This window comes from Gossypium arboreum, chromosome 6, assembly GCF_025698485.1.
Source record: "Gossypium arboreum isolate Shixiya-1 chromosome 6, ASM2569848v2, whole genome shotgun sequence".
NCBI lineage: Eukaryota > Viridiplantae > Streptophyta > Magnoliopsida > Malvales > Malvaceae > Gossypium > Gossypium arboreum.
In genome coordinates, this window is record NC_069075.1 from 140,461,575 (window position 1) to 140,485,159 (window position 23,585).

The following is a 23,585-nucleotide window of genomic DNA, read 5'->3' on the forward strand; positions in this document are numbered from 1 at the left end:
TGTAAGTATTTTGATTTTTTCCGTAGCATTTTGAGGTTTAAGGTTTAAATCTTGTTATAATATTTGTTATTTGTTAAAAAATAATTTTTAGATTTTTTTCATTTAAATTAGAGTTTAATTAGTTCATGAAATTAGCTCAATCGAAAGTTTTATATTAATATATAAATTGAAATATATTCGAGTTAGTTTCAAGTTCAAGTTTGTTTCAAGGTTGGGTTTTTTTAATTTTATGTCATTTAGGGTTTAAACCGTTTTGAGTTCAAGTTATTTGAGTTCTTTAAGATGAAATCATTACAAGTTTTGATCACTTTGGGTTCAAGTTTTTTCGAGTTCATATAGTTTAGTTTTGAGTTTGAGTTGTTGAATTTTTATGATCAAATCGTAATGGGTCAAATTTTGATTTAAATTGAATTTTCATATACAAATCAAAACTGATGGTTACGACACATTTCGTGAAATATATTTAAAAATCTAAAAAAAAAAATAAAGACAAACATCATCATCTCTTTTTTTTAATATTAATTTCATTATATGTTATTATTAAATTTACTTTTTTGATACAATATCCCTCCCCAATCTTTAAATAGGGTGTTAATGCATTTCAGCACACTCGATCTATGTCCTCTTACATTGATAACAATACCGTTATCAATCTAATTAAAACTCAATCGACAACATACATCATCATCTTAACCGTTATGAAAGCTTTTATTTTCCTTGCAATAATAATCTTAATATTTAATAAATTAACTCAGGTCTATATGTATTCCTAATTAGACAATTCAAATTCAAATTTTTAGACAATATTATTAAGAGTAATATCTCAAAAATTAATATTCATAAATAGTAATTTAATATAATTTAGAAATCTCTAGAGGGAGTTTTTGGAAAATTTTTATATATTATATAAATGCAAAAGCTATATGCATAGGTTGAATTTGACCAACCTTTTCACTAAAAAAAAAACCAACAATGATCACAATAAATAAAGAAAAACTTTATGCAAAAATTTAATACTAAAAACATTTTAAACAATACTTAATTGAGAATGAATAGTTTTCCCTTTCCCCCTCTTCAATCCTCTCATTATAAAATCCAGGCAGAGAGAAGTAGAAAAAGATATGAAAAAAGGGAAAAGAAAACCATTAAAATATTGTTTAAGAATTAAGAGTGAAAAAAAAAAAAAAGTAGGAAAATCTTGGCCATAGCTCCTTCTTAGCCTTTATTAAAATCTCAAATAATTTAATTTCCTCCCAACAATGAACGTCTTGTCAACCAACCCATAGCCCATGCTGGTTTAAGCTTTTCTTTTTTTATTTTTTATCTACCCCTTTTCCCTCATCTTCTTCAACTTTCTCAGCTCATTTCTGGGTTTCTTTTCCTTTTTCTGGGTACCATTCTTTTATGCAATTTTCACCTAGATTCAAGACCCTTTGATATAAAACTGCAAAGGATTTCATTAGTTTCCCATTCGTTTTATTGTTAGATTTGATATGAAAAAATGGTGAGCTGTGGTTTTTTTTTTTTTTTTGCAGTGAATGATCAGTAGGGTGTCTTAGCTATATACTCTTCTAGGGTTTCCATTCTTTAGGGTTTTCTTTACCTTTTTTTTTTTAAAATTTTTCTTGTTCAGTTTTATAATAATGGAATATAATCAGATAAATGAGAATAATAGTACTAGTAGGGGAAATTTCTTGTACGCATCTCAAGTTCTTGCATCAAATGGTTCTCCATATGGTAGAACAAGTAGTGGGTCAATACCGCCAGTTTTAACCTCTTTTCATCTTCAACCGAGTGATCAACACCCAATTGTGAAAACTGAAGCTAGTACCTCACAACATGCCCAAAAATTCCATTACAACAACAACAACAATAACCCTTTGTTGAGAGGGCATCAACCAATTCATCACCAACAAGAAGGGAATGAAAGCTCTAGTGAAGTGGAAGCTATTAAAGCCAAGATCATAGCTCATCCTCAGTACTCAAATCTCCTTGAAGCTTACATGGATTGTCAAAAAGTGAGTTACCCAATTAATTAATTTAGTTACCCTTTGTTTTTCTCACTTAAAAGCTTCTTTTTATGCTATAGGTAGGAGCTCCACCTGAAGTAGTGGCACGACTAGCAGCTGTTCGACAAGAGTTCGAAGCAAGGCAAAGATCTTCAGTAACATCAAGAGATAACTCAAAAGACGCTGAACTTGATCAGTTTATGGTGATTTTGTTTCTTTTTTGGTTATCACTTTTGTGGGGGTATAAATTTCATGGCAACTGCTCGTTGTATTTACTGGTAAATTTTTTTTATGGATCCATAAAACCCAGGAAGCTTACTATGATATGTTGGTGAAATATCGGGAGGAACTAACGAGACCAATACAAGAAGCTTGGGATTTCATGCGGAGGATCGAAGCTCAACTTAACATGCTTGGCAATGGTCCTGTGCGGATCTTTAATTCTGGTACTTTCTTTTTTCCCATTTTCAGCATGCTTAATGAAGATGATTTGCTTGGATTCCTTTGGAAATTGTAGACCTGAGCCTATGCATGTATATATATGCATATATGTATATCTCTCTCTCTCTTTCATTCATTTGCCATGGCTTCTCTTTCCTAGTGAAGGAAAAGAATGATAACTTTGACCCAAATCACGTCTTCCAATAATGAAGAAAAATAGCTATGGTAGTGATGGTTACAAAAAAAAGAAAAAGAAAAAAAACCCTAGCTAATGAAGAGTCTATTTAGATATAAATTGATTACAATGTGTTAACAAAGGGAGCTCATGTATATATTAGAAAAAAGACACGTTGGGGGCTTCTCTTTTGTGTAATGGGGTTTACCTTTTCGATGATCTCTGACAAAAGGCCATGTTCCTTATTTTAGGGTTTCGTTTTTCACTTCCCAAAATCTGGATAGTGTGTAAATCTGATTCTATTTATGTGGGTTTTTGTACATAAACATATATACTTCTCAAGGGATATTAATGGAGGGTTGATCATTATTCATTAGTGCCGTCTTTTAAAACAGTAGTTAGTAAAAAAAATTAAAAAATGGAGAGAACACATGATGCTGTTCATATCAGTGCTATGCCCCATGTAGCCTGTACGGCTTTGGCAGTTAAAAAAATAGTGTAACTTGTGTTTTGTTTTCTTTATAAAATTTGTTTTGTGCTTTGTCAGAGTCCTCTTTATCTAAGTTTTTTATGCTGCATAAACTATATACAAGAAATATTTTACTATATCATCTTCACTTGAATGCATCAAAGCAATTGAATTTGGTGAGCTAAAGGTCTCTATTTATGGTAAAATTTATGTATGGATTCATGTGTATTTGTGCTGAATTTGGATGTGGATTGCCTTGTTTTCTGTCTGGTATGTGGATAATAAGTATCAATTTTATGGTCTTTCTGTCTTGCATTCATATGTATTTGAGCCCTTGACCATCCTTGACTGTTGGAATTTTAATTTGGACGATGATGGTATATTCTATATATGATATTTGTAGAAGCTATATATGAAGTGAATCATAGGAGGAGCAAAGTCTTAAGATTTTACTGATTAATGTGAGCACAATCATAAGATGGAAGGAATAGTTGAGTAGTTCCTTCGTTATTGGTGTCCCATGAAGTGGATGACCAAAGTCTAGCTCAAGCCATTTGCTTATAAAGTGCTAAATTTATGTGATCTTTGTTGGGTTTAATTTGCTTTTCACTAATGGGAACATGAAATGCATTGAACGGTGAAAGTACCATGGCAGCCTCGGAAGAAAGTCCTGAGTTGGTTCATTTGATACAGTCTACTACTTTAGCTTTACGCCACTCATAAACCGGTTAAAATGTACTATAGAGGCCCCTATATTAGGAGTTAGATTGCATTTTGTTCCCTTTACTCAAGAAAATGAGCAAATTAATTCTTGTATATTAGATCAAAGAGCAAATTAGTCCTTTCTATTAAAATTTTCATCTAAAAATTGGTGTGCCTTTGATTTAAGTATGGTGACTAATTTATCCATCTTTTTAGTAGAGGGGACACAATGCAATTTGAATCTTACTACAAGGGCCTCCATGGTACTTTTACCCTTATAAACCTATTGTCATTGACAACATCATAAGGTTCATTTATTAGTTCACTATTTAACTACTTTTGGAAATAGTTTTCACTTAACTATAAAAGTGTGTTATAATCTTGAATGTGTTCAACTTTCACCAAAATGAATACCCAATTCATTCATTACAATCTGCCTAATTTATTTGTGGCTCTTGACCTTTTGATGTAGACTATTGATTTACATGTTCCATAATAGTTGTCATTGCAAGGACTGAAAATGTTTTGATTTGGTTAATTTGAACAGATGAGAAATGTGAAGGTGTTGGTTCATCCGAAGAGGATCAAGACAATAGTGGCGGAGAAACCGAACTCCCTGAAATCGACCCGCGTGCTGAAGATCGAGAACTAAAGAACCATTTATTGAGGAAATATAGTGGTTACTTAAGTAGTCTCAAGCAAGAACTATCCAAGAAAAAGAAGAAAGGGAAACTACCCAAAGAAGCTAGACAAAAGTTGCTTAGTTGGTGGGAGTTACACTACAAATGGCCGTACCCATCGGTACGAACTATTATATTATATCCTCTTTTTAAGCTAAATTCTACTAGTCTCACAGTGCTATATTCTCACAGGAGACTGAGAAGGTGGCATTGGCTGAATCAACTGGTTTAGACCAGAAACAAATTAATAATTGGTTCATAAACCAAAGGAAACGCCATTGGAAACCTTCTGAAGACATGCAATTCATGGTGATGGATGGTCTGCATCCGCAAAATGCAGCTTTATATATGGATGGTCATTACATGGGTGATGGTCCTTACTGTTTGGGACCATGATAATGTGCAATACACCATTATATATATTACTTGCCTATATATATATATATGTGCTTGTTGTTTGTTTAGTTACACTGCAGTCACAGTGTATGTTCTTTCGGTATTACAAACATCCTAATTATAATGTTGTGCATTCGTCGTCATTTTACCAGTTACACAAGATTTGGGATGTTTGCTTTTTTGTTGCTCATGTTCGATGGTATGCTGTTGTGCTTTGTCTGCAAGTAGAAGGGCATGTAAGGAGCTTTAATCCTGTAAGAGAGGTGGTAATTGTGTAATTGAAATTTCATGTCTGTATGTTTAAGTACTACCTGTTTTAAGTGTATATAGTGCTAAACGGTTAATGATGTTGTAATACTTGGGGATCTTAATCTGTCTTGAATATCTTAGAACTTTTGTCTTGATGGATGGTTATAATTGCCAGTGACTTCAAGTTTATATATATATGTATGTATGTATGTTTCCTAATAGGGCCCTCCTTATAGGAGATGATGAATCATGCGTGTGAGATGCAATACTGTATATGTGAATAACATTCCACCTCGTTTCCATTGGAAGGGTAGATTTGGTTTCATTAGATTTGAAAGCATGGCGGATGCTAAAAGGATAATTGAACGTTTGAATGGTTTCAGATCATTTGGGTTTCGCATTGGAGTCAATTTGGCCCAGATTTGGGGAGAAAGCCACCTTTTGAAAAAGAGTACGTAAAGATCAACCTCATTCTCAATCCACCAAAGGGGAAGCCAAGAATATGAACCGTCAGGGGACCAATGTGAAAGGCAGTCTTCCAGACAGAGGGGTAAAGGGAAAAACTTCTATTGAGCTTGATAAGAAGTCTGATCGTAAGTAGGTGACAATTCAAGGGGTCATTGATCCGGAAAAATTGGATTGGCTTAGCCACTATGCTATCGGTTGGATAGAGATTTCTCAGTTCTTGAGTCTCTTAACGAAAAGCTTCTTTTGGATGGTATCTCTGTTGTTGATATATTCAAACTATCAGAAGCAACAATGATTGTCCTTTAATGATGTCCCTTATAAGTCTCTAATTGGGTTGTGTTGATGAAATGGTCTCTTAAAATTGAGTCATGGAGTGAGGATGTTGTTTCTATTAATCGAAGAATTTGGATTAGTTGTTATGGTATCCCCCATCATGCTTGACGTATCCAAATCATTACAGACCATGAAGAAAGGATAAACGACACTATTGCTTTGCAGATTGGGGGGGGGGGGCAAATGTTTTTGGGGTAATAGTTGTTGAATTTGATCTGTCATTAAACTCGTCTTAAAATGTTGTTGTTCTAGTGACGATGAAAAGAACATGAGTTCAGAATCTAAAGAAAGGTCTGAATTTGAATCAATGGTAAAGGTGTTGTCCAGTAGAAACATGATGCAAAAGAAGTGGACTCGTCAATCGGGAGAGAGGTTGATGATGAATTACACGTGACAAGGAGGGTATACAATTAAAGATTAAATGACTTGGAAGCCGAGGGTTACTGCTATTGGTGAAATAGTAGAAAAAAGGCTAACGGGGAGGCATTTCATGATCATTGCCTGAACCATGATCAACATTTGTCTGTATTGGAAGACATTTGTCTGTATTGGAAGACGTGAGATAAGTTGTAGGTAGTAATGACATTGAGATTATGAATTGTAATCAGGAGGGAGTTCAAACTTCTAGATTATATGCCATGAAGAAGCTTGTTGAGGTGGGAACTCAACTTGCAAATTCGAGCCTAGGAAAGTCTAATGATTTGAGTTTGGGGTTAGATGGGGACGTTGAGCCTTCATGTGAGCAGTCCTTATCCAAATGCACTCGTAGAAAATGTAATCTATCATGGAGATCAAGTTAAAATTAAGGGCTCTGAAATTTAAAATTGTTTTTCAACGTGTTTAAGGTTGAATAATTTACATAAAATTTAATTTTTTAACATTTAATATCAGTAAAAGTGTTATGACGATATTTGTACTAAAAATTATATTATATTTTATGTTTTTATTCAAAATTGGATAAATTGATAATTGTATGTAAGATTATAGAACAATATAATTTTTATGGTAAAATTTTTATCAATTTTTATTTATTAAAAACTGCATAACGATAAAATAATTAAATAATTATATGTAATTTATCACGTGTATGTCATGAATTTTTTAAGAGAAGAATCACTTTACTCTACCGGGATTAATTTATTAATTTTTTATTGGAGGAATGCTAGGTTGACATGGATCCATTGATTGGTGGGCTAGGCTTAACATTGAAATCAGAAAATTGCTCCTTTTTTTTTATTTGTTTATTCTACGGTGATTGCTTAAAAACCGTTGTTGCCAAGGTTCAATATTTTATCCACTTGAGTAAATTTGGTTTTTGACGCAAGAATCATGGAGGAAAGTTTCGGTTTTTCTAACTTCTTCCAGAAAAGTTCTACATTGGAAAAACTAGAAAGATACAAGCTTTTTTTTTTTTTTATACAACAAAAGCTCTGATTTTTTGCTTGTTCGTCACTATATAAAACCATAACAGACAAAGAAAACAACTTTACACGTATTAAACCGTAATAAAACCTTTACAGATCGTGTCAGAGCCTAAAATGTCCCAAGTGGAAGAGGAACAATTATTGTAGTGAAGAACATTCATATCAAACCAAAAAAAACTCAAAAAAAAAAAAATAGACACCGAGAAACCGAGATGTTTAATGTTCAATTGAGCTTTACAAACACTACAATTTTCCAATTCTCTTCTTCTTTCATGGTAACCCCTTTTTTTTTTTCCCTTTTAGTACAGATAATAACCGCAATTTACAATTTTACACCCCCAATATGAAACAATTTGTTTCTTTGCAGGCTCAACATCATCTTCATTTGGCTGCTACATCTTCACATGGTTGGCTTCGAGCCACTCCATCAGATGCTCATAGGTAAAAAAAAAAAGTCTTTTTTCTTGCACATGTCTTGATGTGTTTTAGTACGATGTAATTCATGTCTGAAATGGGGTTTTTTTTATAAGAGTTTTCTTTTGAAATAGTGAAACATCAGCGGACAAAAGATGGGATAGCCTTGCATTCAATCCTGTGAAAACAGACTATATTTATGTAATGAAAAGTTGTAAAGATGGAAGCTTTTCAAATGGTGGTTTAAGACAATATGGGAACATTGAGATTAGTCCATCAGCTGCTGTCTTGAATTATGGACAGGTTAGGTTATTTGCTTGGAACTCTAATTGTTTAAGGCAATGAAGTTGTAGCAATTTAACGTCTTCAACGGAAGACAATTACTCTTTCCATACATATTTTGATTAATATAATAATAAATTTAGCTATTAAAGTTTATGCATTTTGTCAATTTAATCTTAATTTAACAAATTTATCGTGCAACATTTATGTAAATGTTGAGGTTAAATTTCTTAAATTTTTAGAAGTAAGGCCAAAATGATAAAATATGTAAATATTGAAAGCTAAATTTGTTACTATACCAATCAAAATTATGTGCAATATTAATATCGAGATTAATTGTCTTTAGTTGCTCACTTGCGATATTGGCAGGGATTAAATTATTCCAAATTTTTTGAGAGGGATCAATTTACTTAATTGTGAAATTGAGAGGGATTGGAGAGGTCTTTTTACCCTAATTGTTCTTGATGGTGATTTGTTTTTCATGTAGGGGATTATTGAGAATTTGAAAGCATACAAGAACAAAAATGGTTCGATTATACTTTTTCGAGTCGAGGAAAATGGATTGCGAATGAGGGTTGGTGCAGATCGAATGTGTATGCCTGCACCGACTATCGAACAGTTTGTGGAAGCTGTAACGAGTACTGTATCGGCGAATGAACGATGGGTAATTGGACACCAAATGCTTGTCGTTTGCATTTTAGCACTTCAACCTTATGTTATCTGCTATGTTGATGTTGCAGGTTCCTCCTTCCAATAAAGGCTTTTTACACGTTCAACCGCTACTTATGGGGAATGGACCTGTTCTTAGTCTTATACCGGCACCCGAATTCATCTTTTTGATCTATGTTACACCAGTTAGGAACTATTTTGAGGTATTCGTGCATGAATCAAATCGATTTCAAATAGCAAGTACCCCAGTTCTTTACCATTGACCTTATACAATTATCGTGATGACAGGGTGGTTTGAAGCCGATTAATGTGGTGGTCGAAAACGATATACATCGTGCAACCCTTGGAGGAGTTGGAAACATAAAAGCTATAGGGAATTACGCCGGGGTAATCTGACTTTATTTGCATAACCCGACTTCATGTCTTTTAGAATATTGAGGCTATAATTTCTTTTTTCTTTTTAATAGATTATGAAGGCACAGGCTAAAGCTAAAGCAAATGGTTTCTCTGATGTTCTGTATCTCGACTCCATTCATAATCGATATCTCGAAGAGTTCTCAACCGCTAATGTTTTTGTCGTAAAGGTATGACGGAGTTTTGACTTAACGGTTGCTTGATGATTGATTTCATAGGCATATCATACATTTAGACCATGAATTTTGCAGTTTTATGAATTATGCTATAGTATCAAGCCATTAAATAATACCCTGTAATACATACATACATATATATTGCAGGATAATACCATCTCCACACCTGTTCTAGGAGGAACAATTCTTCCTGGAATTACAAGAAAAAGTATTATAGAAATTGCTCACCGCCAAGGTTTCAAGGTAAGACCAATTTGCTCTTTCTTTCGTATTCTAAAAGCTTCAGTCTCTCTCTCTCTCTCTCTCTCTCTCTCTATATATATATATATATATATATATATTGATTGATTGATAGCTTGAAAAATCTTCTTCTTTATATGCATAGGGTATATCAGTTGTATAAATCTGATCTAGGCCCTTTGCATTTATAATCACTTAAAAACAGGTTGAGGAACGACTCGTGCCGGTTGAGGAATTGTTTGATGCGGACGAAGTCTTTTGTTGTGGGAATGCTGTATGCGTATTGCCTGTTGGCAGCATTACTCTCAATGGGAAAAGGTGCATCTTCTTTTCTTACTTGATTCCCTTGAATTACTTAGTTATCTAGTTAAATATTGGTGTCCTCTAAAAAAAAATTGAAGTAATTTAATATTTGTCAATTTTAAAAATGAGCTACTAAGGATAATTAATCACGGCGCTAATGTTTTACATCAATTATGTATAATTTTAATTGGTATAACAATAAATTTAGCCATCAATATTTACATTTTTTGTCAATTTGATCTTAAATTTAAAAAATCAATAAATTGAGCCTCAATTTTTATACATTTACATAATGTTGCAAGCTAATTTAACAATTAAAATCAAATTAATAGAATGTGTAAGCTTTGAGAGATAAATTTGTTTTTATAATAACTAAAATTATGTACAATTAACGAAAAATATTAGTACCGTGATAAATTGTCTTTAGTTGCTCATTTTCAAAATTGATACGGATTAAATTGCTCTGATTTTTTTATGGACCAATTTACTCAATATCAAAATTGAGAGGGATTGGAGAGGTTTTTTTACGAAAAATAAAATATCCAAACAGCTACATAACTATCTACGTTAAATGGTGCGCAACTGAATTACCAGAACGACTATAGAAGAAAAATCTGTGCCTCTCATACGACACCATTGAAAAGGCTCTTCCTTGAACTTCCACATCATGTTGAAAGTTCAAATTTTTTTAGAGAAGCTCAAAGTTGAAAGGGCTTCATTAAACATTGTTGATGACAGAGTCGTATTTTTGCATCATTTGTTGCTTGCTTGACTAGAATTATTGCAGGGTGGATTATGGAGAGAGTGAATTTGTAGTATCTCAACAACTATACTCAGCACTTGCAAATATACAGATGGGTCTTATAGAAGATAAAATGGGTTGGACTACATTGTTAAACTAGTTAAACAAACAAAGGTATTTCTTTATTTTCTAGAATATTTAACATCGTTGAATTACCAAGGTGTAGTAGGGTACCAATTCAAAGGTTGGAAAGGTTGTAAGACATTAAAGAGATGGTTAAATCCAGACCTATTAATTTCATCTTTGTTCATCTAAACATTTAGGAATTTTAAATCTAACTTTTCCTGTCAATATACATGTTGGAACTAAACCAATCGATCAGACAAGTTGACTTGAAAATTTGTTAGTATATTGTATTGAACAAAGGGGCGAATTAATTTTGAATCAAATTTTTAACGGATTATTTTGAACCGGTTAAATCAGGTTAAATACTAGTTGAATGAATTTTTAATAATTAAATTTAATTAAGGTTAAATTGATCAATTAAATTAGTTGAATCGAGAACCGGTGATCTAATTAATTCAACTAATTGTCCGATTTTAAAAGCTTTATTCTTCACTTACTTGCAAGGTTTTCTGAACCAGTGGCCGAATTGGCTGACCATGGGTTCGTTGGTTCAATCATTTCGTCCAGTTCAATTAAAAATTTATAAATAATAAAAAAATATTATCATTCGGTACAATTATTCGATTTAACTGGTTTTTTAGTTGATTCTATTAGTTTGTATTAGTTTTCAAGTTAGCCGGTTCAATGTTCTTCTTTGAATTGGTACCCCAATCCGATTGGTTGATCTAGTCTAGTCTAAACAACTTTGCGTACTTGGTAATTTCTTATTTGTTTCTTTAAATTGATTTTAAATCGAGGTTTAGCGAATCGCCCAGAACTCGATTAAAAATCAGTTGAATCGATTTTTTTATAAATTTAATAATAATTTAATTAATTAAAAAACCGATGTTCTTATTTACTTGCTCAGCAATTGCATGGTAATTTTTCTTCTTCTTTTTGGGGGGAGGGCTAGAGGAAACTTTTTGTGTGTGTTGCTACTTTCTAACATATGATTTTCTTTGGAGGGCAATTAATGTATCTAGCATTTCTTGTCTTTTCCTTAATAATTCAACATATAATCTAATCCCATTATTTCACTCAATTATAAGATAAAAAATAATAATTCTTTTTACTCAATTAAAGTATATTTTCATTAGACTTTTGCTCACTCAAAGGAGCATGCATGTACAAGCATTAAGCACTAGTGATCATGTTTCTCTTTATTATTAAGTATCATTTCATGCTTTTAAGGGATTGGGGTCACATCCATCCTTTACATAAAGCTTATCCATTTGTAATGGAAAAGAAAATAGAAGGTAGTGAAGAGTATAAACAATTAAATAATGATTCTTTTTTAAAATTTTATGTTAGTAATATGTGGGATTGTTGAAGTATATACTCTAAAATTCTTGTCAACACAAGCTTTATTTATAAATACAGGAGAAGGTTATCACAGAATTTCGATTTAATAGTACTAGGTGTTTGTCTAAAATTTTACGCCGTGAGTTCAAATCACAAGAGTAGCTTTATTTGTGATGTGTAAGTTGACAATAATTTACTTTGATCATGGGTGCTCTTTCAAAGTTGACAATATTTTTATTTTCAACCCCACTTTTACAAAAAAACTTTCATTCTTTTTTTTGAAGACTTTCAGAGTCCGGCAAGAGCTCTAGCGGGCCACTGCGGTCGACCACCGCACGACGATCGGAAATCGAAAAATCGCCCTTTTTTGCGATTAAAAGGTAAGCTTTTCTTTCTTTTTCTTTTTAACTTCTTTTTAATATGTATAAATATATAGCTTTAAAAACAAGAAAAAATAAAGAAAAATATATATATATATATATATATATATATATATATATATGTATATAATCAATTTTGAAAGAAATAAAGAAAAAAAAATATATATATATATAAAAGACCTTAGCCTGCTCTTGAACTTCCTTTCTTCTTTGATTGCTTTATTGGTTTTAGTATTCAAATGATGCTCGAATATTACAAAAAAAAAAAAAGAAAGAAAAATCACCCTTTTACATTGACTTTGCTTGGCTTATAAAGCCATTTAGAATATATTTCTTTATTATTGTTGTCACTTCTGTCTTTATTTCTTGCAGGTGGCGGTGCAAGTGGCGAGGTGGAGCAATTGGTGGAGGAGGGCCGACGTCGTGACAAGATAATGAGGCTAGGGACTAGGGGTGGCATTAGGTTTAGGGGCTTAGGGTTTTTTCTAAAAATTTTGAATTTTTGGGCCTCTTATGTTTGGGCTAAGGTTTTCTAATTTTGGGTTTGGGTGTATGGTTTAGTTTTGGGTTTGTTTTGGGTCTGATAGTTTAGGTGTTTAAAGTCTTTTTGGGCTGTTTAATTATTTTGGGGTCTTATTGGGCCCTGGGCTAAATTGGGCTTGTACAGCTGCCTCTCTTTGCTCGTTGTCGTGTAACAAGAACAAAGCAAAGACTTTCGAGAAAGACCAATGTTGCTCGGCCTCACGGAGTCTTAACTTATTTTTTGGTGTTTCTCTTCTTTAGGTAGCCTCATTCCAGTCCACTGCGTCTTGTTTTTTGATCCATTCCACCGCAACTTTAAAGAGATAAGACTTGTAGTTTTGATCTACTCTACTGCAAATTTAGGGATGTGAGATTTGTGGTTTTAGGTTTATCCGACCTACTACAACTTCAGAGGTATAGGACTTGTCGCCTTAATCCGCTCCACTGCAACTTCAGGGAGATAGAATTAGCTGTCTTCAGTTTACTCTACTGCAACTTCAGGGAGATAAAACTTGTGGCTTCAATCTGCTCCACTGCAACTTTAGAGAGATAAGATTTGCCATGGTAGATTTAACCTAACCTACTGCAACTTCAGAGGTATAGGACTCGTCGTTTTAATCTGCTCTACTGCGGCTTCAGGAAGATAGGATTAGCTGTCTTCAGTCTGCTCCGTTGCAACTTCAGGGAGATAAGACATGTGATTTCAACCTGCTCCACTGCAACTTCAGGGAGATAAGGTTTGTTTTGATCTGCTCTACTGCAACTTTAGAGAGATAAGATCTGTAATTTATAGCGTCAATTTGTTTCACTACAACTTCAGGGAAATAATATTCGCTATCTTCAATCTGCTCCACTACTGTTTAGGGAAATAAGATCTACAATCTTTGATCTGCTCCACTACTGCTTAGGGAGACAAGATCTACAATCTTCAGCCTACTCCACTACTGCTTAGGGAGATAGGATGGTGGCTTAAATCTGCTCCATTACTACTTAAGGAGACAAGATTCGCCATTTTCGATCTGCTCCACTACTGTTTAGGGAGATAAGATCTACAATCTTCAGCCTACTCCACTACTGCTTAGAAAGATAGGAAGGTCGCTTAAATCTGCTCCACTACTGCTTAGGGAGACAAGATCCATAATCTTCAGCCTATTCCACTACTTTTTAAGGAGATAGGATGGTGGCTTAAATCTGTTTTACTACTGCTTAGGAAGATAAGATTCGCCATCTTTGATCTGCTCCATTGCTATCTCATAGAGACAAGATCTGTGAAATCACCGATGTTGTTACATCATCTTCTAGGGACATGATCTATAGAATGGGTTTCATGTACCTATGCTTATGCCAAATGATTAGGATGCTATGATCGAAATGAATCAAATGCTCCTAACTAGATGTTTTATAAATGAAATATGAATGCAGAAAGGAGAATGAACCTTTTTTTTTTTAAATGCTTAAGGTATCATCGCTCGTTGTTCATCAGGGCATTATCACTGACGTATTATGCTGCCATCTTGTTCGGCTGATATTCTTGATAGAAAACCTAAAGAAACAATCATATTCTGCTCAGCAAGCTTGCTCAGTTGTAATTTCAGAGTCTCTTCCACTGTACCTTCTGGGATATAAAGTTTGTACCTAACACTGCAACTTCAGGGGAATAACATTTGGTTTCTTCCATCCATCCTGCTGTAACTCAGAGGTATAGGATTTGTATCATCTTCAATTAATTTGATCTGTTACACCATTTTCTGGGTGTAATGACCGAATGTATATGCCTGATAATTGCATGAATGCAGAGTATCATTTTTCTTTTCCCGAGAATGATCCCCTTTTACACTTGGGTTGACATTGCTCGTTATTTATCGAGGTTGTATCACCGACGAAATGTCTTGTCTTTTTGTTCAACCAATAAAAAGTCCAAAGAGATAATCATCTTTCTCCAATATTTCCAACCCTTAGGCTTGGTGAGTTCTAAACAATAGTCCTGTTTCAGATTTTTGTATTATTTAGAAGCTTCCAAAGTAATATGCGAAACTCTTTTTATGAAAGTATTATTAGTCCACTAATCGTTGTTTCAATGCAAAATGCTTGAAAAAGATCGTAATGATAGACATAATTGAAATTTATCAGAAATAAAATTTGCAAAGAGTAGATTAATCAAAGAAAACAAACATTGCTGGAATACAAAATGAATAAAAGGAAAATAGGTACCCCAGATATCGCAGCATGGGCTTTTCTACACCAACTTTTTGAAGACCATTTTGAGATTAATCTGTGTTTAGAGGATCTGGAGCACTTTGTCGATGCCCCAAGAAGTAGCATACTTCTTTATTGTTAATTCAGGCATAGCAAGACTACTGTATGCCCCACTTTTATTTGAATTGCCGTTTACGGGTTTTCAATTCAAAACCCCTTTGGTCTCAAAGCGCCCTTTGCAGGTTTTCGCCTTGGCCTCTTCTTTTTTAATTTTTTTAAAGTCTTAAAGTGCCCTTTACGGGTTTTTGCATTGGCCTCTCCCTTTTTTAGGTCAAGTACTTTTTGGCTGAATCCAAATTTACAGGATTAGGCAAGTTTTTACCATCCATCTTGGTCAAAATCAACGCTCCTCTAGAAAATGCCTTATTTACCCCATAAGGTCCTTCTCAGTTTGGCATACATTTTCATCTGAAGTTCTTTTGTGTGGGAAGGATCTTTTTCAATGTTAGGTCTCCCTAGTGGAATTTTCTAGGACGAACCTTTCTGTCGTAAGCTCACATAATTCATTTTTGGTACATTTGTCCATGATGGATAACTTTCAATTCAATTTAACTGATCATATCGAGATTGAATCCATTCTATTTCATCCAACTTCAGCACAGCCAAAATTTGGAGAGAAAGAATCTCAACTTCAATGGGCAAAACTGTTTCTATTTCAATGAGAAACGTGTTGCCCTGGTGGAGGTCTTGACCGATGTTCCGTAAGCATAGATGGTAAATTCTCATGTTGATCTTTATGAGTCAATCATTTTCCCCATGATTTTATTTTTATTACTTATTATTTGTACCGTTCATTTTCGGGTGATATGGTGTTTGATCTTGAATAGACCGCAAACTTCTGAAGTCGTGCTGTTGATGCAATCCTTTTTGGCATTCCATATCGACACGAAATGGTTCCTTATTTTTTTTTAGAATCTGCTAATTGTCGACTTTGTGACATTAGCATATGAAGTTGCTTTCACCCATTTAATAGGGTAATTGACGACACGCAAAGATGAATCGATACCCGCTAGAAGCTTTTGGCGAGGTCAGCCCACTGACATCCATGCCCTACTTAGTGAAAGTCCATGTAGAAGTCATGAAGAGATGAAGGAGACACATGAATCTTGTATCCATAAATTTGGCATTCATGGCATTTCTTGGTATAACTGATGTAATCCCCTTCCATTGTGGACCAACAGTACCCAAATCTCATGATTAACGTGGCTATCGTGAAACCATTAACATGTGTCCCTCTGACACCCGTATAAATATTTTTTTAGCATCCACAGGTCTTAGTATCCCAGGTATATCTTGACATGATTATGTGAAAACATCTTTAAATTCTTAGAATAACTCAATGATGATTCGCTTTGTCTTTGTGGTGATGTAGGCTTCAATCTTTGCCTCTTTCTCACAATGTCCACTGACCTTTTGTAAGGTAGGATCTTGTTCTACCATCTTTAATAAATCAGAAGATAGGTTACAATCTCTGTCATCTTCCAAGTCCTGAGATCCCTCAAGACACATATCCCGCTCAAAAGGAGATTCTGGGTCAGTAGCAGCGTCGCTCATGTCGTTGATATCTAGGGACCTGTTGAAGGCAGATTCCAAAGAATAAATGATTCTAAGGATGATTATTTGTATGGTATGATCATGAATGAAGAATAAATGAATAATTGAAAGAAAGTCCAAAGAGCAATAGAATCTAAGAACAATTATTTGTACAATATGAAATGGAAAAAATAAAAGAATATTTGCTCAAAAAGATGCATTATTGAAATAAAGATTTTGGACACAAGCCTATTTCACAAAAGGATTCTTATTGCTTCTACACTTAAAGCAACAAGCGTGTTTTGAATATTACTTTAAATTAGCTCTAAAAATACAGGGATCTCTTCCACAGTCCCATTGTTCAAAACACTCACAAGTATGCATAGGTTTAGAAACTTTTATTCCCTGGTTCCCTCTTCAGATATATCATTCAGATTTTTCGATATTCCTTCTATGCTTTTGACTTGTTCAAGGCATCGTAATTCTTTTGCCCCCACTTTTAAATATAGCATTTACTGCATTGTCAGAGCGATTAAGTTCTAAGGAATCGTCGAACTTTACAATTTTCATTTCAATAAACCTTTCGACTAACTTTTTAAATGTAAGGCTATTTTCGATTGAGTGTTCCATTATTCTCATGTGGTACTCGCATTGAGCATTCTTATTGTACCATTTTGGGAACGGAGGTTGTACGGGTTCTGAGTATAATGGAGACACCACATGCACATCAAAAAGATTTTGATACAACTCCTTATATGACATCGGGATGGGTATAAACAAGAGCCTTTCTGTATTTGACCTCAAGTTGGATTCCTGCCTTGAAGAGTCTTGATAGCTAGTGGTTACAGCCTTCGGCTAGTCTACGTTGACCAATTTGGAAAGCGTGCTCACGATGTTCACTTCATTTTCCTTGTTTCTCAAGGTTGACCTTTTAGCACTTTCTCCCGCATCTATCTTCCCACTTCTTACCGCATTTTCAATCATCTCACTGGATTTTACTATATCTGAAAAGCTCAGAGTAGTGCTTCCCAACATATGGTTAATGAACAGGGCTTTCAGAGTATTGATGAAAAGCATCGTGGTTTCTTTTTCCAGAAGAGGCGGCTGGACTTGTGTTGCCATCTCTCTCTATCTTTGTGCATATTGCTTGAAACTCTCATTTTGCTTCTTTTCCATATTCTACAAGGTAATTCTGTCGGGTGCCATGTCTGTTAAATGGCTATACTGCTTCATAAAAGCTTGTGCTAATTCCTTCCATGAATTGATTTTAGCACGACTCAATTGATTGTAGCATTTAGTCGCTGACCCGATCAGACTGTCTTGGAAGCAGTGGATTACCAATTGGTCGTTATTAACATATCCTGAAATCCTTTGACAGAACATTGTAATGTGAGCTTCAAGACAACTAGTCCTATTGTACTTTTTAAACTCTGGAGTCTTAAATTTTGGCGGGAGTTCTAGATCAAGGACCAAACTCAGATCTTTGGCGTCAATCCCACAATAGTAGTCAACATTCTCCATTGCCTTACATTTTTCCTCCAACCACCTATACCGATCCTCAAGTTGTTTTGGCAGTTCCATCTTCGTTTTTTCTATTTTGTCCAGATCAGGAACTACATGAGTGGTTGGATTGCCCCCCGGATTGGAGCCTGAGCCTATCGGGTAATCTACTAGTGCTGAGGTACCAGCTTGATATTGTTAGGATCTGATAGCAATAGGTATACCTCGTGGACATGTCTGAGCATTTTTTGGGGTGAAACCCAGAGGGTAGAAAGGCTTCTCATTGTCCTTCCCAGTATTGATCATGGAGCTTTTTCCTTTTTCTAGCCCCTTAGTCAGCAATTGAGACAGCTGATTCATCATATTATTTTGAGACTCTAGCATTTGGCCTCTCACATCTTGCTAGATCTTTGCCAGTTATTCTTGCATTTGCATTTGTAACTGGTCTTGCATCTCTCTTTGGAGTTGTTCAAGTCTTTCCAATCTTTGGTTCATATCTTTTGTCTTAGCACGAGTATCGTAACGATACTTAGTTCAGTAGACTTTTTTCGGTTCCCAAGTTAGCTGAAATAATTTTACCTAATTAGGGTCCTTTTGTGAAAATCTAATACATATGATGAAATGCAATACAAATGCATAGGATGAATGCAAAAAGAAAGAGAGACGTTGATTCTGGATTCAGTTCCATTAGAACAAATTTTTTAAAAAACAAATTTCTTTACATAAAATGGATTACATATGCGGCTCTTTTTCTTCATATCCGGATATTATGGTCAAATCTTGCGAATTTTCCAAAAAATGTCTCTATTATCTTCTTTCTACTCGATCTGGACCGCGGCCCATTGCTCACTTATCCCCGCGATACTCGTCAGCTTCTTTAAGACATGATGGCTCTCGAATAATCTTCGTTGGCTTGAATCCCCAGACAACGAAGCAAAGTCGTGTATTCCTTCATGGACTATCAGCCTTCTCTTGTTGTTAACTCGGACCATATTCAGACAGCCGTATTATATTCCACTTTATCAAGAAATCTATTCTCCATGACAAACTTTTCTATTTAGCAATAGAATATGATTCAACACCTCCTTTCTATGATGAAAATGCAATGCAATCAAAACATGTTAGCACAGGAGAAATAAACAAAATAGAGTACTTATCTGGGTGACCACTAGGGGTTCGGAATGACTCTACCTAGGGTAGGCTCTTAAGGCTTGCTATATGGGGTTTGGTTCTAAAGAAAATGTACCTCAACAGCAGATTCCTCAATCTTTACCCATTATAAGCTCATATGGATTGAGTTCAGTTCAGGGGAATACATTTCCCTATGGTCATGCGGAGACGAAAATCTCACGAAGACATAGGTACGAATGTATCCTGGAAGTAGTCTATTAGTCCATGCTGAAGTGAAAACCTCACAAAGGCATAGCTTCCACACTCACTTAAAAGGGTAAGATCGACAGATCATGCAATGTAATATGCAAAAAGATGCCTAAACTCAAACCAACACAACAATTACAAACCGCAATTATAAGGATCGTAACAAAGACAAATAAAATGCAACGAAAGGATTTCTTACGATGAAAATGCAATGTGATCGAAGCAAAATCAAATGCGTCAGCACAAAAGAAATAAAAACAAAATAGAGCACCTATCCGGGTGACCACTGGGATTTGGCGTGCCTCTACTTAGGGTAAGCTCCTAGGAGCTCTCTATATGCGGTTCGGTTCTAAAGTAAAAGGTACCCGAACCTGCAGATTCCTCGATCTTCACCCATTATAGGCTCATACAAACCGAGTTCAGTTCAGGGGAATACATTCCCTATGGCTGCACGGAGATGAAAATCTCACGAAGACATAGGTACAGATGTATCCCTAAAGCGATCCACTATCCTACACGGAGGTGAAGACCTGACGAAGGAATAGTTTCTCACTCCCACTTAAAAGGGTGTAACCGTGCAGTCATGCAATGCAATGTGCAGGGATATACAAAAAAGCTCGAAGCAAATAAAGAAAATATGAATAAAATGATGAAGATCGTAACACAAAACGGATGAAATTCAATGAAAGGATCGTATATCAAAACCAAATTTTTAATTTTTAACAAAAATACAAAAGTTAATCAACTTGTGGCTTGACTCTCTTATTTGGTTCCCCAGTGGAGTCGCCAAGTTGTCGAAATCATTTTATTTTTTTTGTAAAAGGGGATCGACTTGGTTTTAAAAATGAAAACAAACGTGGGAGTCGCCACCAATCCTTTTTGATGATGTGTGATCAGGTCATCTGGTAATTTAGTCGTTTTAACAAAAATTTAAATTTATTGAAACGATGATTTTTGGTCTACAAAATCCAGAAAAACGGGTTCTAGAGTCGGTTACGCACGAGGAAGGGTTAGCACCCTCGATACGCTCAAAATTGATACCTAGTTGATTAATTAATGTCTTAGTGTCAAAATTTGAGAACTTTGAAGATTTTAAAAGTACGATCCTTTGTTAAAATATTATTTAATTAATTTTTTTGAGAAAATAGCGTATTTTACGTTAATCGAGGAAAAGAATTATGTCCCGTAAGTTAGGACACAATATTTTAAATCCCTGAAACGAGAATAAACTCTGAAAATTATTTATTTTTGAAAGATATTTGGTTATCTCAGTTTTAAGAAGAAATCATATTTCGCAAGTTAGAACACGATTTTTCTTAATTCCAGAGAATATTTAAAAATTAATGCTATGAAAATATTCAAGTATTTGGATTTATCGAGAAATTTGAAACCCCGTAAGTTAGGGAATAACCTTTCGAATTTTAAAACATGGAGTATTTCTTATTGAAAACAACATTTTAATGTATCGGGTAAAATGTAACATGATTTTTAGTAAAATGTGAGATGAATTATGGTGTTAATTTACATAACCGAATGATGCAATGTTGTAAATGAAAATAATAAGAGCGGAATTAGACAACAAGAAGATAAATAAACAAGTAATAAATAGGATTATTATAAAAGAGGTAAATAAACAAAGGAACTAATAAAATATAATAATAATAATAATAATAATAATAATAATAATAAAATACGATAAAATAAAAATAATAAAAATGAGCAAATAGATAAAAAGATAAAACGAATAAAAACAAATGATGATAATGATAATAATAATAATAATAATACTAAATAATAATAATAATAATAATAGCATAATGAAAACTGTTAAATAAAAGGAGAATAAATATATCAATGAATAAATAGTAACAAATAGTAACAAATAAAGAAACAAACAAAATATAAAAAGGAACGAGAATATAAAATGTAAAAGAGTAAAGACCATAAAAGAAAAATGGAGATAATTTTATATCAAAGGATTAAAAAGCAATACTAGCCAAATACCTAAATAGATAAATATAAACAGGAACATAAAATAATGATAATAATCGTAATAATAACAACAATGGACTAAATTACGATAAAAAAAGGCCTAGGTATAGATTTTAAAATAAAAATAAAGAAACGTGGTCTAAAGGGCTAGAATGAATCACGCGCAAAGATGCAGGGACCAAATAGGAAATTAGTCCCTGCCCCATAAACGGCACCGTTCAGGTGTTTAGCCATTCGAATGGTCTGGGGACCAAATTGCGACAAAACAAAAGGAGTGGCCAAATTTAAAAACAATAAAGAAGCGAAATAGGACCATATTGAAACCAGCCTCGAAAGCAGAAGGACCAAGGGTGCAAATAGACCCTTTATTGAAAACACGCGAATCCCTTGAAACAGGTCGGGTCGGCGTGCAAGTCGTATCAAAACGACACCGTTTTGGCACTTAAATAGCCAAAGTGAAACCGCGTCGTTTCACGCTATTATAAAAGGCCAAAATTTTCTAAAATTTTTATTTTCAACCCCACTTTTACAAAAAAAACTTTCATTCTTTTCTCTGAAGGCCTTGAGTCCGTGAAAGCTCCGGTGGGCCCTGCGAGTCTACCACCATGACGGTAGCCGAAATCAAAAATCGTCCTTTTTTTTGCGATTAAAAGATAAGCTTTTCTTTCCTTTTTTTTAACCTCTTTTTAATATGTATAAATATATAGCTTTAAAAACAAGAAATAAAATAAATAAATATATATATGTATATAAGCGATTTTGAAAGAAAGAAAAATAAATAAAATATATATATATATATATATATATATATATATATATATATATATAAGACCTTAGCCTGCTCTTGAACTTCCTTTCTTCTTTGATTGCTTTATTAGTTTTAGTATTCAAATGATGCTCAAATATTACAAAAAAAAAGAAAAACCCCTCTTTTACATTGATTTTGCTTGGCTTATAAAGCCATTTACAATATATTTCTTTATTATTGTTGTCACTTTTGTCTTTATTTCCTGCAGGTGGCGGTGCAAGTGGCGAGGATGGAGCAAGTGGTGGCAGAGGCGCTAACGTCGGCAGCGTGGAAGAGGCCAGGGACTAGGGGCGGCATTAAGTTTAGGGGACTAGGATTTTTTTCTGAAAATTTTGAAGTTTTGGGCCTCTTAGGTTTGGGTTAGGGTTTTCTAATTTTGGGTTTGGGTGTATGGTTTAGTTTTGGGTTTGTTGGATTGGGTTTGTTTTGGGTCTGATAGTTTAGGTGTTTAAAGTCTTTTTAGGTTGTTTAATTGTTTTGAGGTCTTATTGGGCCTCGGACTAAATTGGGCTTGTACACCAACATCTATAGTGACTGGAAAAAATAGATTTAAAATCCCTAAATGTGTAGATGAACAAAGATGAAATTATTAGGCCTGGATTTAACCATCTCTTTAATGTCTTACAACTTTTCCAACCTTTGAATTGGTACCCTACTACACCTTGGTAATTCAACGATGTTAAATATTCTAGAAAATAAGGAAATACCTTTGTTTGTTTAACTAGTTTAACAATGTAGTCCAACCCATTTTATCTTCTATAAGACCCATCTGTATATTTGCAAGTGCTGAGTAGAGCTGTTGAGATACCACAAATCCACTCTCTCCATAATCCACCCTGCAATAATCCCAATCAAGCAAGCAACAAATGATGCAAAAATACGACTCTGTCATCAACAATGTTTAATGAAGCCCTTTCAACTTTGAACTTTTCTCTAAAAAAATTTCAACTTTCAACATGATGTGGAAGTTTAAGGAAGAGCCTTTTCATTGGTGTCGTATGAGAGGCATAGATTTTTCTTCTGTAGCAGCCCTGGTAATTCAGTTGCGCACCATTTAATGTAGATAGTTAACGTAAAAAAATCTCTCCAATCCCTCTCAAATTTGATATTGAGCAAATTGGTCCATAAAAAAATCAGAGTAATTTAATCCGTGTCAATTTCGAA

General features: G+C 34.1%; 2 protein-coding genes across 5 annotated transcripts; both read left to right on the forward strand.

Annotated features, from left to right (window-relative positions):
- Nucleotides 1-1,069: 1,069 nt before the first annotated feature.
- On the forward strand, nt 1,070-6,230 carry LOC108484223 (homeobox protein knotted-1-like 2). Of its 2 annotated transcripts, none has more exons than XM_053030006.1 (5): nt 1,070-2,018; nt 2,090-2,212; nt 2,320-2,455; nt 4,344-4,597; nt 5,505-6,230. In XM_053030006.1, exons 1-5 carry the CDS (start codon nt 1,644-1,646, stop codon nt 5,625-5,627), a joined length of 1,011 nt encoding a protein of 336 aa, XP_052885966.1. In that variant the 5' UTR covers nt 1,070-1,643; the 3' UTR covers nt 5,628-6,230. The 2 variants fall into 2 exon arrangements, with proteins under 2 accessions (XP_052885966.1, XP_017643421.1); XM_017787932.2 differs by having other exon boundaries at nt 1,094-2,018; nt 4,669-6,013.
- Nucleotides 6,231-7,199: 969 nt separating this feature from the next.
- On the forward strand, nt 7,200-10,902 carry LOC108484743 (branched-chain-amino-acid aminotransferase 3, chloroplastic-like). 3 transcript variants are annotated; one of them, XM_017788643.2, is made up of 10 exons: nt 7,221-7,621; nt 7,714-7,787; nt 7,895-8,063; nt 8,530-8,706; nt 8,783-8,914; nt 9,000-9,098; nt 9,179-9,295; nt 9,449-9,544; nt 9,747-9,859; nt 10,632-10,902. In XM_017788643.2, the coding sequence occupies exons 1-10, from the start codon at nt 7,559-7,561 to the stop codon at nt 10,744-10,746; spliced, it is 1,155 nt and encodes a 384-aa protein (XP_017644132.1). In that variant the 5' UTR covers nt 7,221-7,558; the 3' UTR covers nt 10,747-10,902. The 3 variants fall into 3 exon arrangements, with proteins under 3 accessions (XP_052885796.1, XP_017644132.1, XP_017644133.1); XM_017788644.2 differs by having other exon boundaries at nt 7,576-7,621; nt 7,877-8,063; XM_053029836.1 differs by lacking the exon at nt 10,632-10,902 and having other exon boundaries at nt 7,200-7,621; nt 9,687-9,813.
- The last annotated feature ends 12,683 nt before the right edge of the window (nt 10,903-23,585 follow it).

Coding starts and splice junctions, on each gene's coding strand:
- LOC108484223 (XM_017787932.2), top strand. CDS start 1,644: ATGGAATATAATCAGATAAATGAGAATAATAGTACTAGTAGGGGAAAT. Junction 2,213..2,319: donor CTGAACTTGATCAGTTTATG/GTGATTTTGTTT, acceptor CATAAAACCCAG/GAAGCTTACTATGATATGTT. Junction 2,456..4,343: donor TGTGCGGATCTTTAATTCTG/GTACTTTCTTTT, acceptor TAATTTGAACAG/ATGAGAAATGTGAAGGTGTT.
- LOC108484743 (XM_017788643.2), top strand. CDS start 7,559: ATGTTTAATGTTCAATTGAGCTTTACAAACACTACAATTTTCCAATTC. Junction 9,099..9,178: donor CTATAGGGAATTACGCCGGG/GTAATCTGACTT, acceptor TCTTTTTAATAG/ATTATGAAGGCACAGGCTAA. Junction 9,545..9,746: donor CTCACCGCCAAGGTTTCAAG/GTAAGACCAATT, acceptor ACTTAAAAACAG/GTTGAGGAACGACTCGTGCC.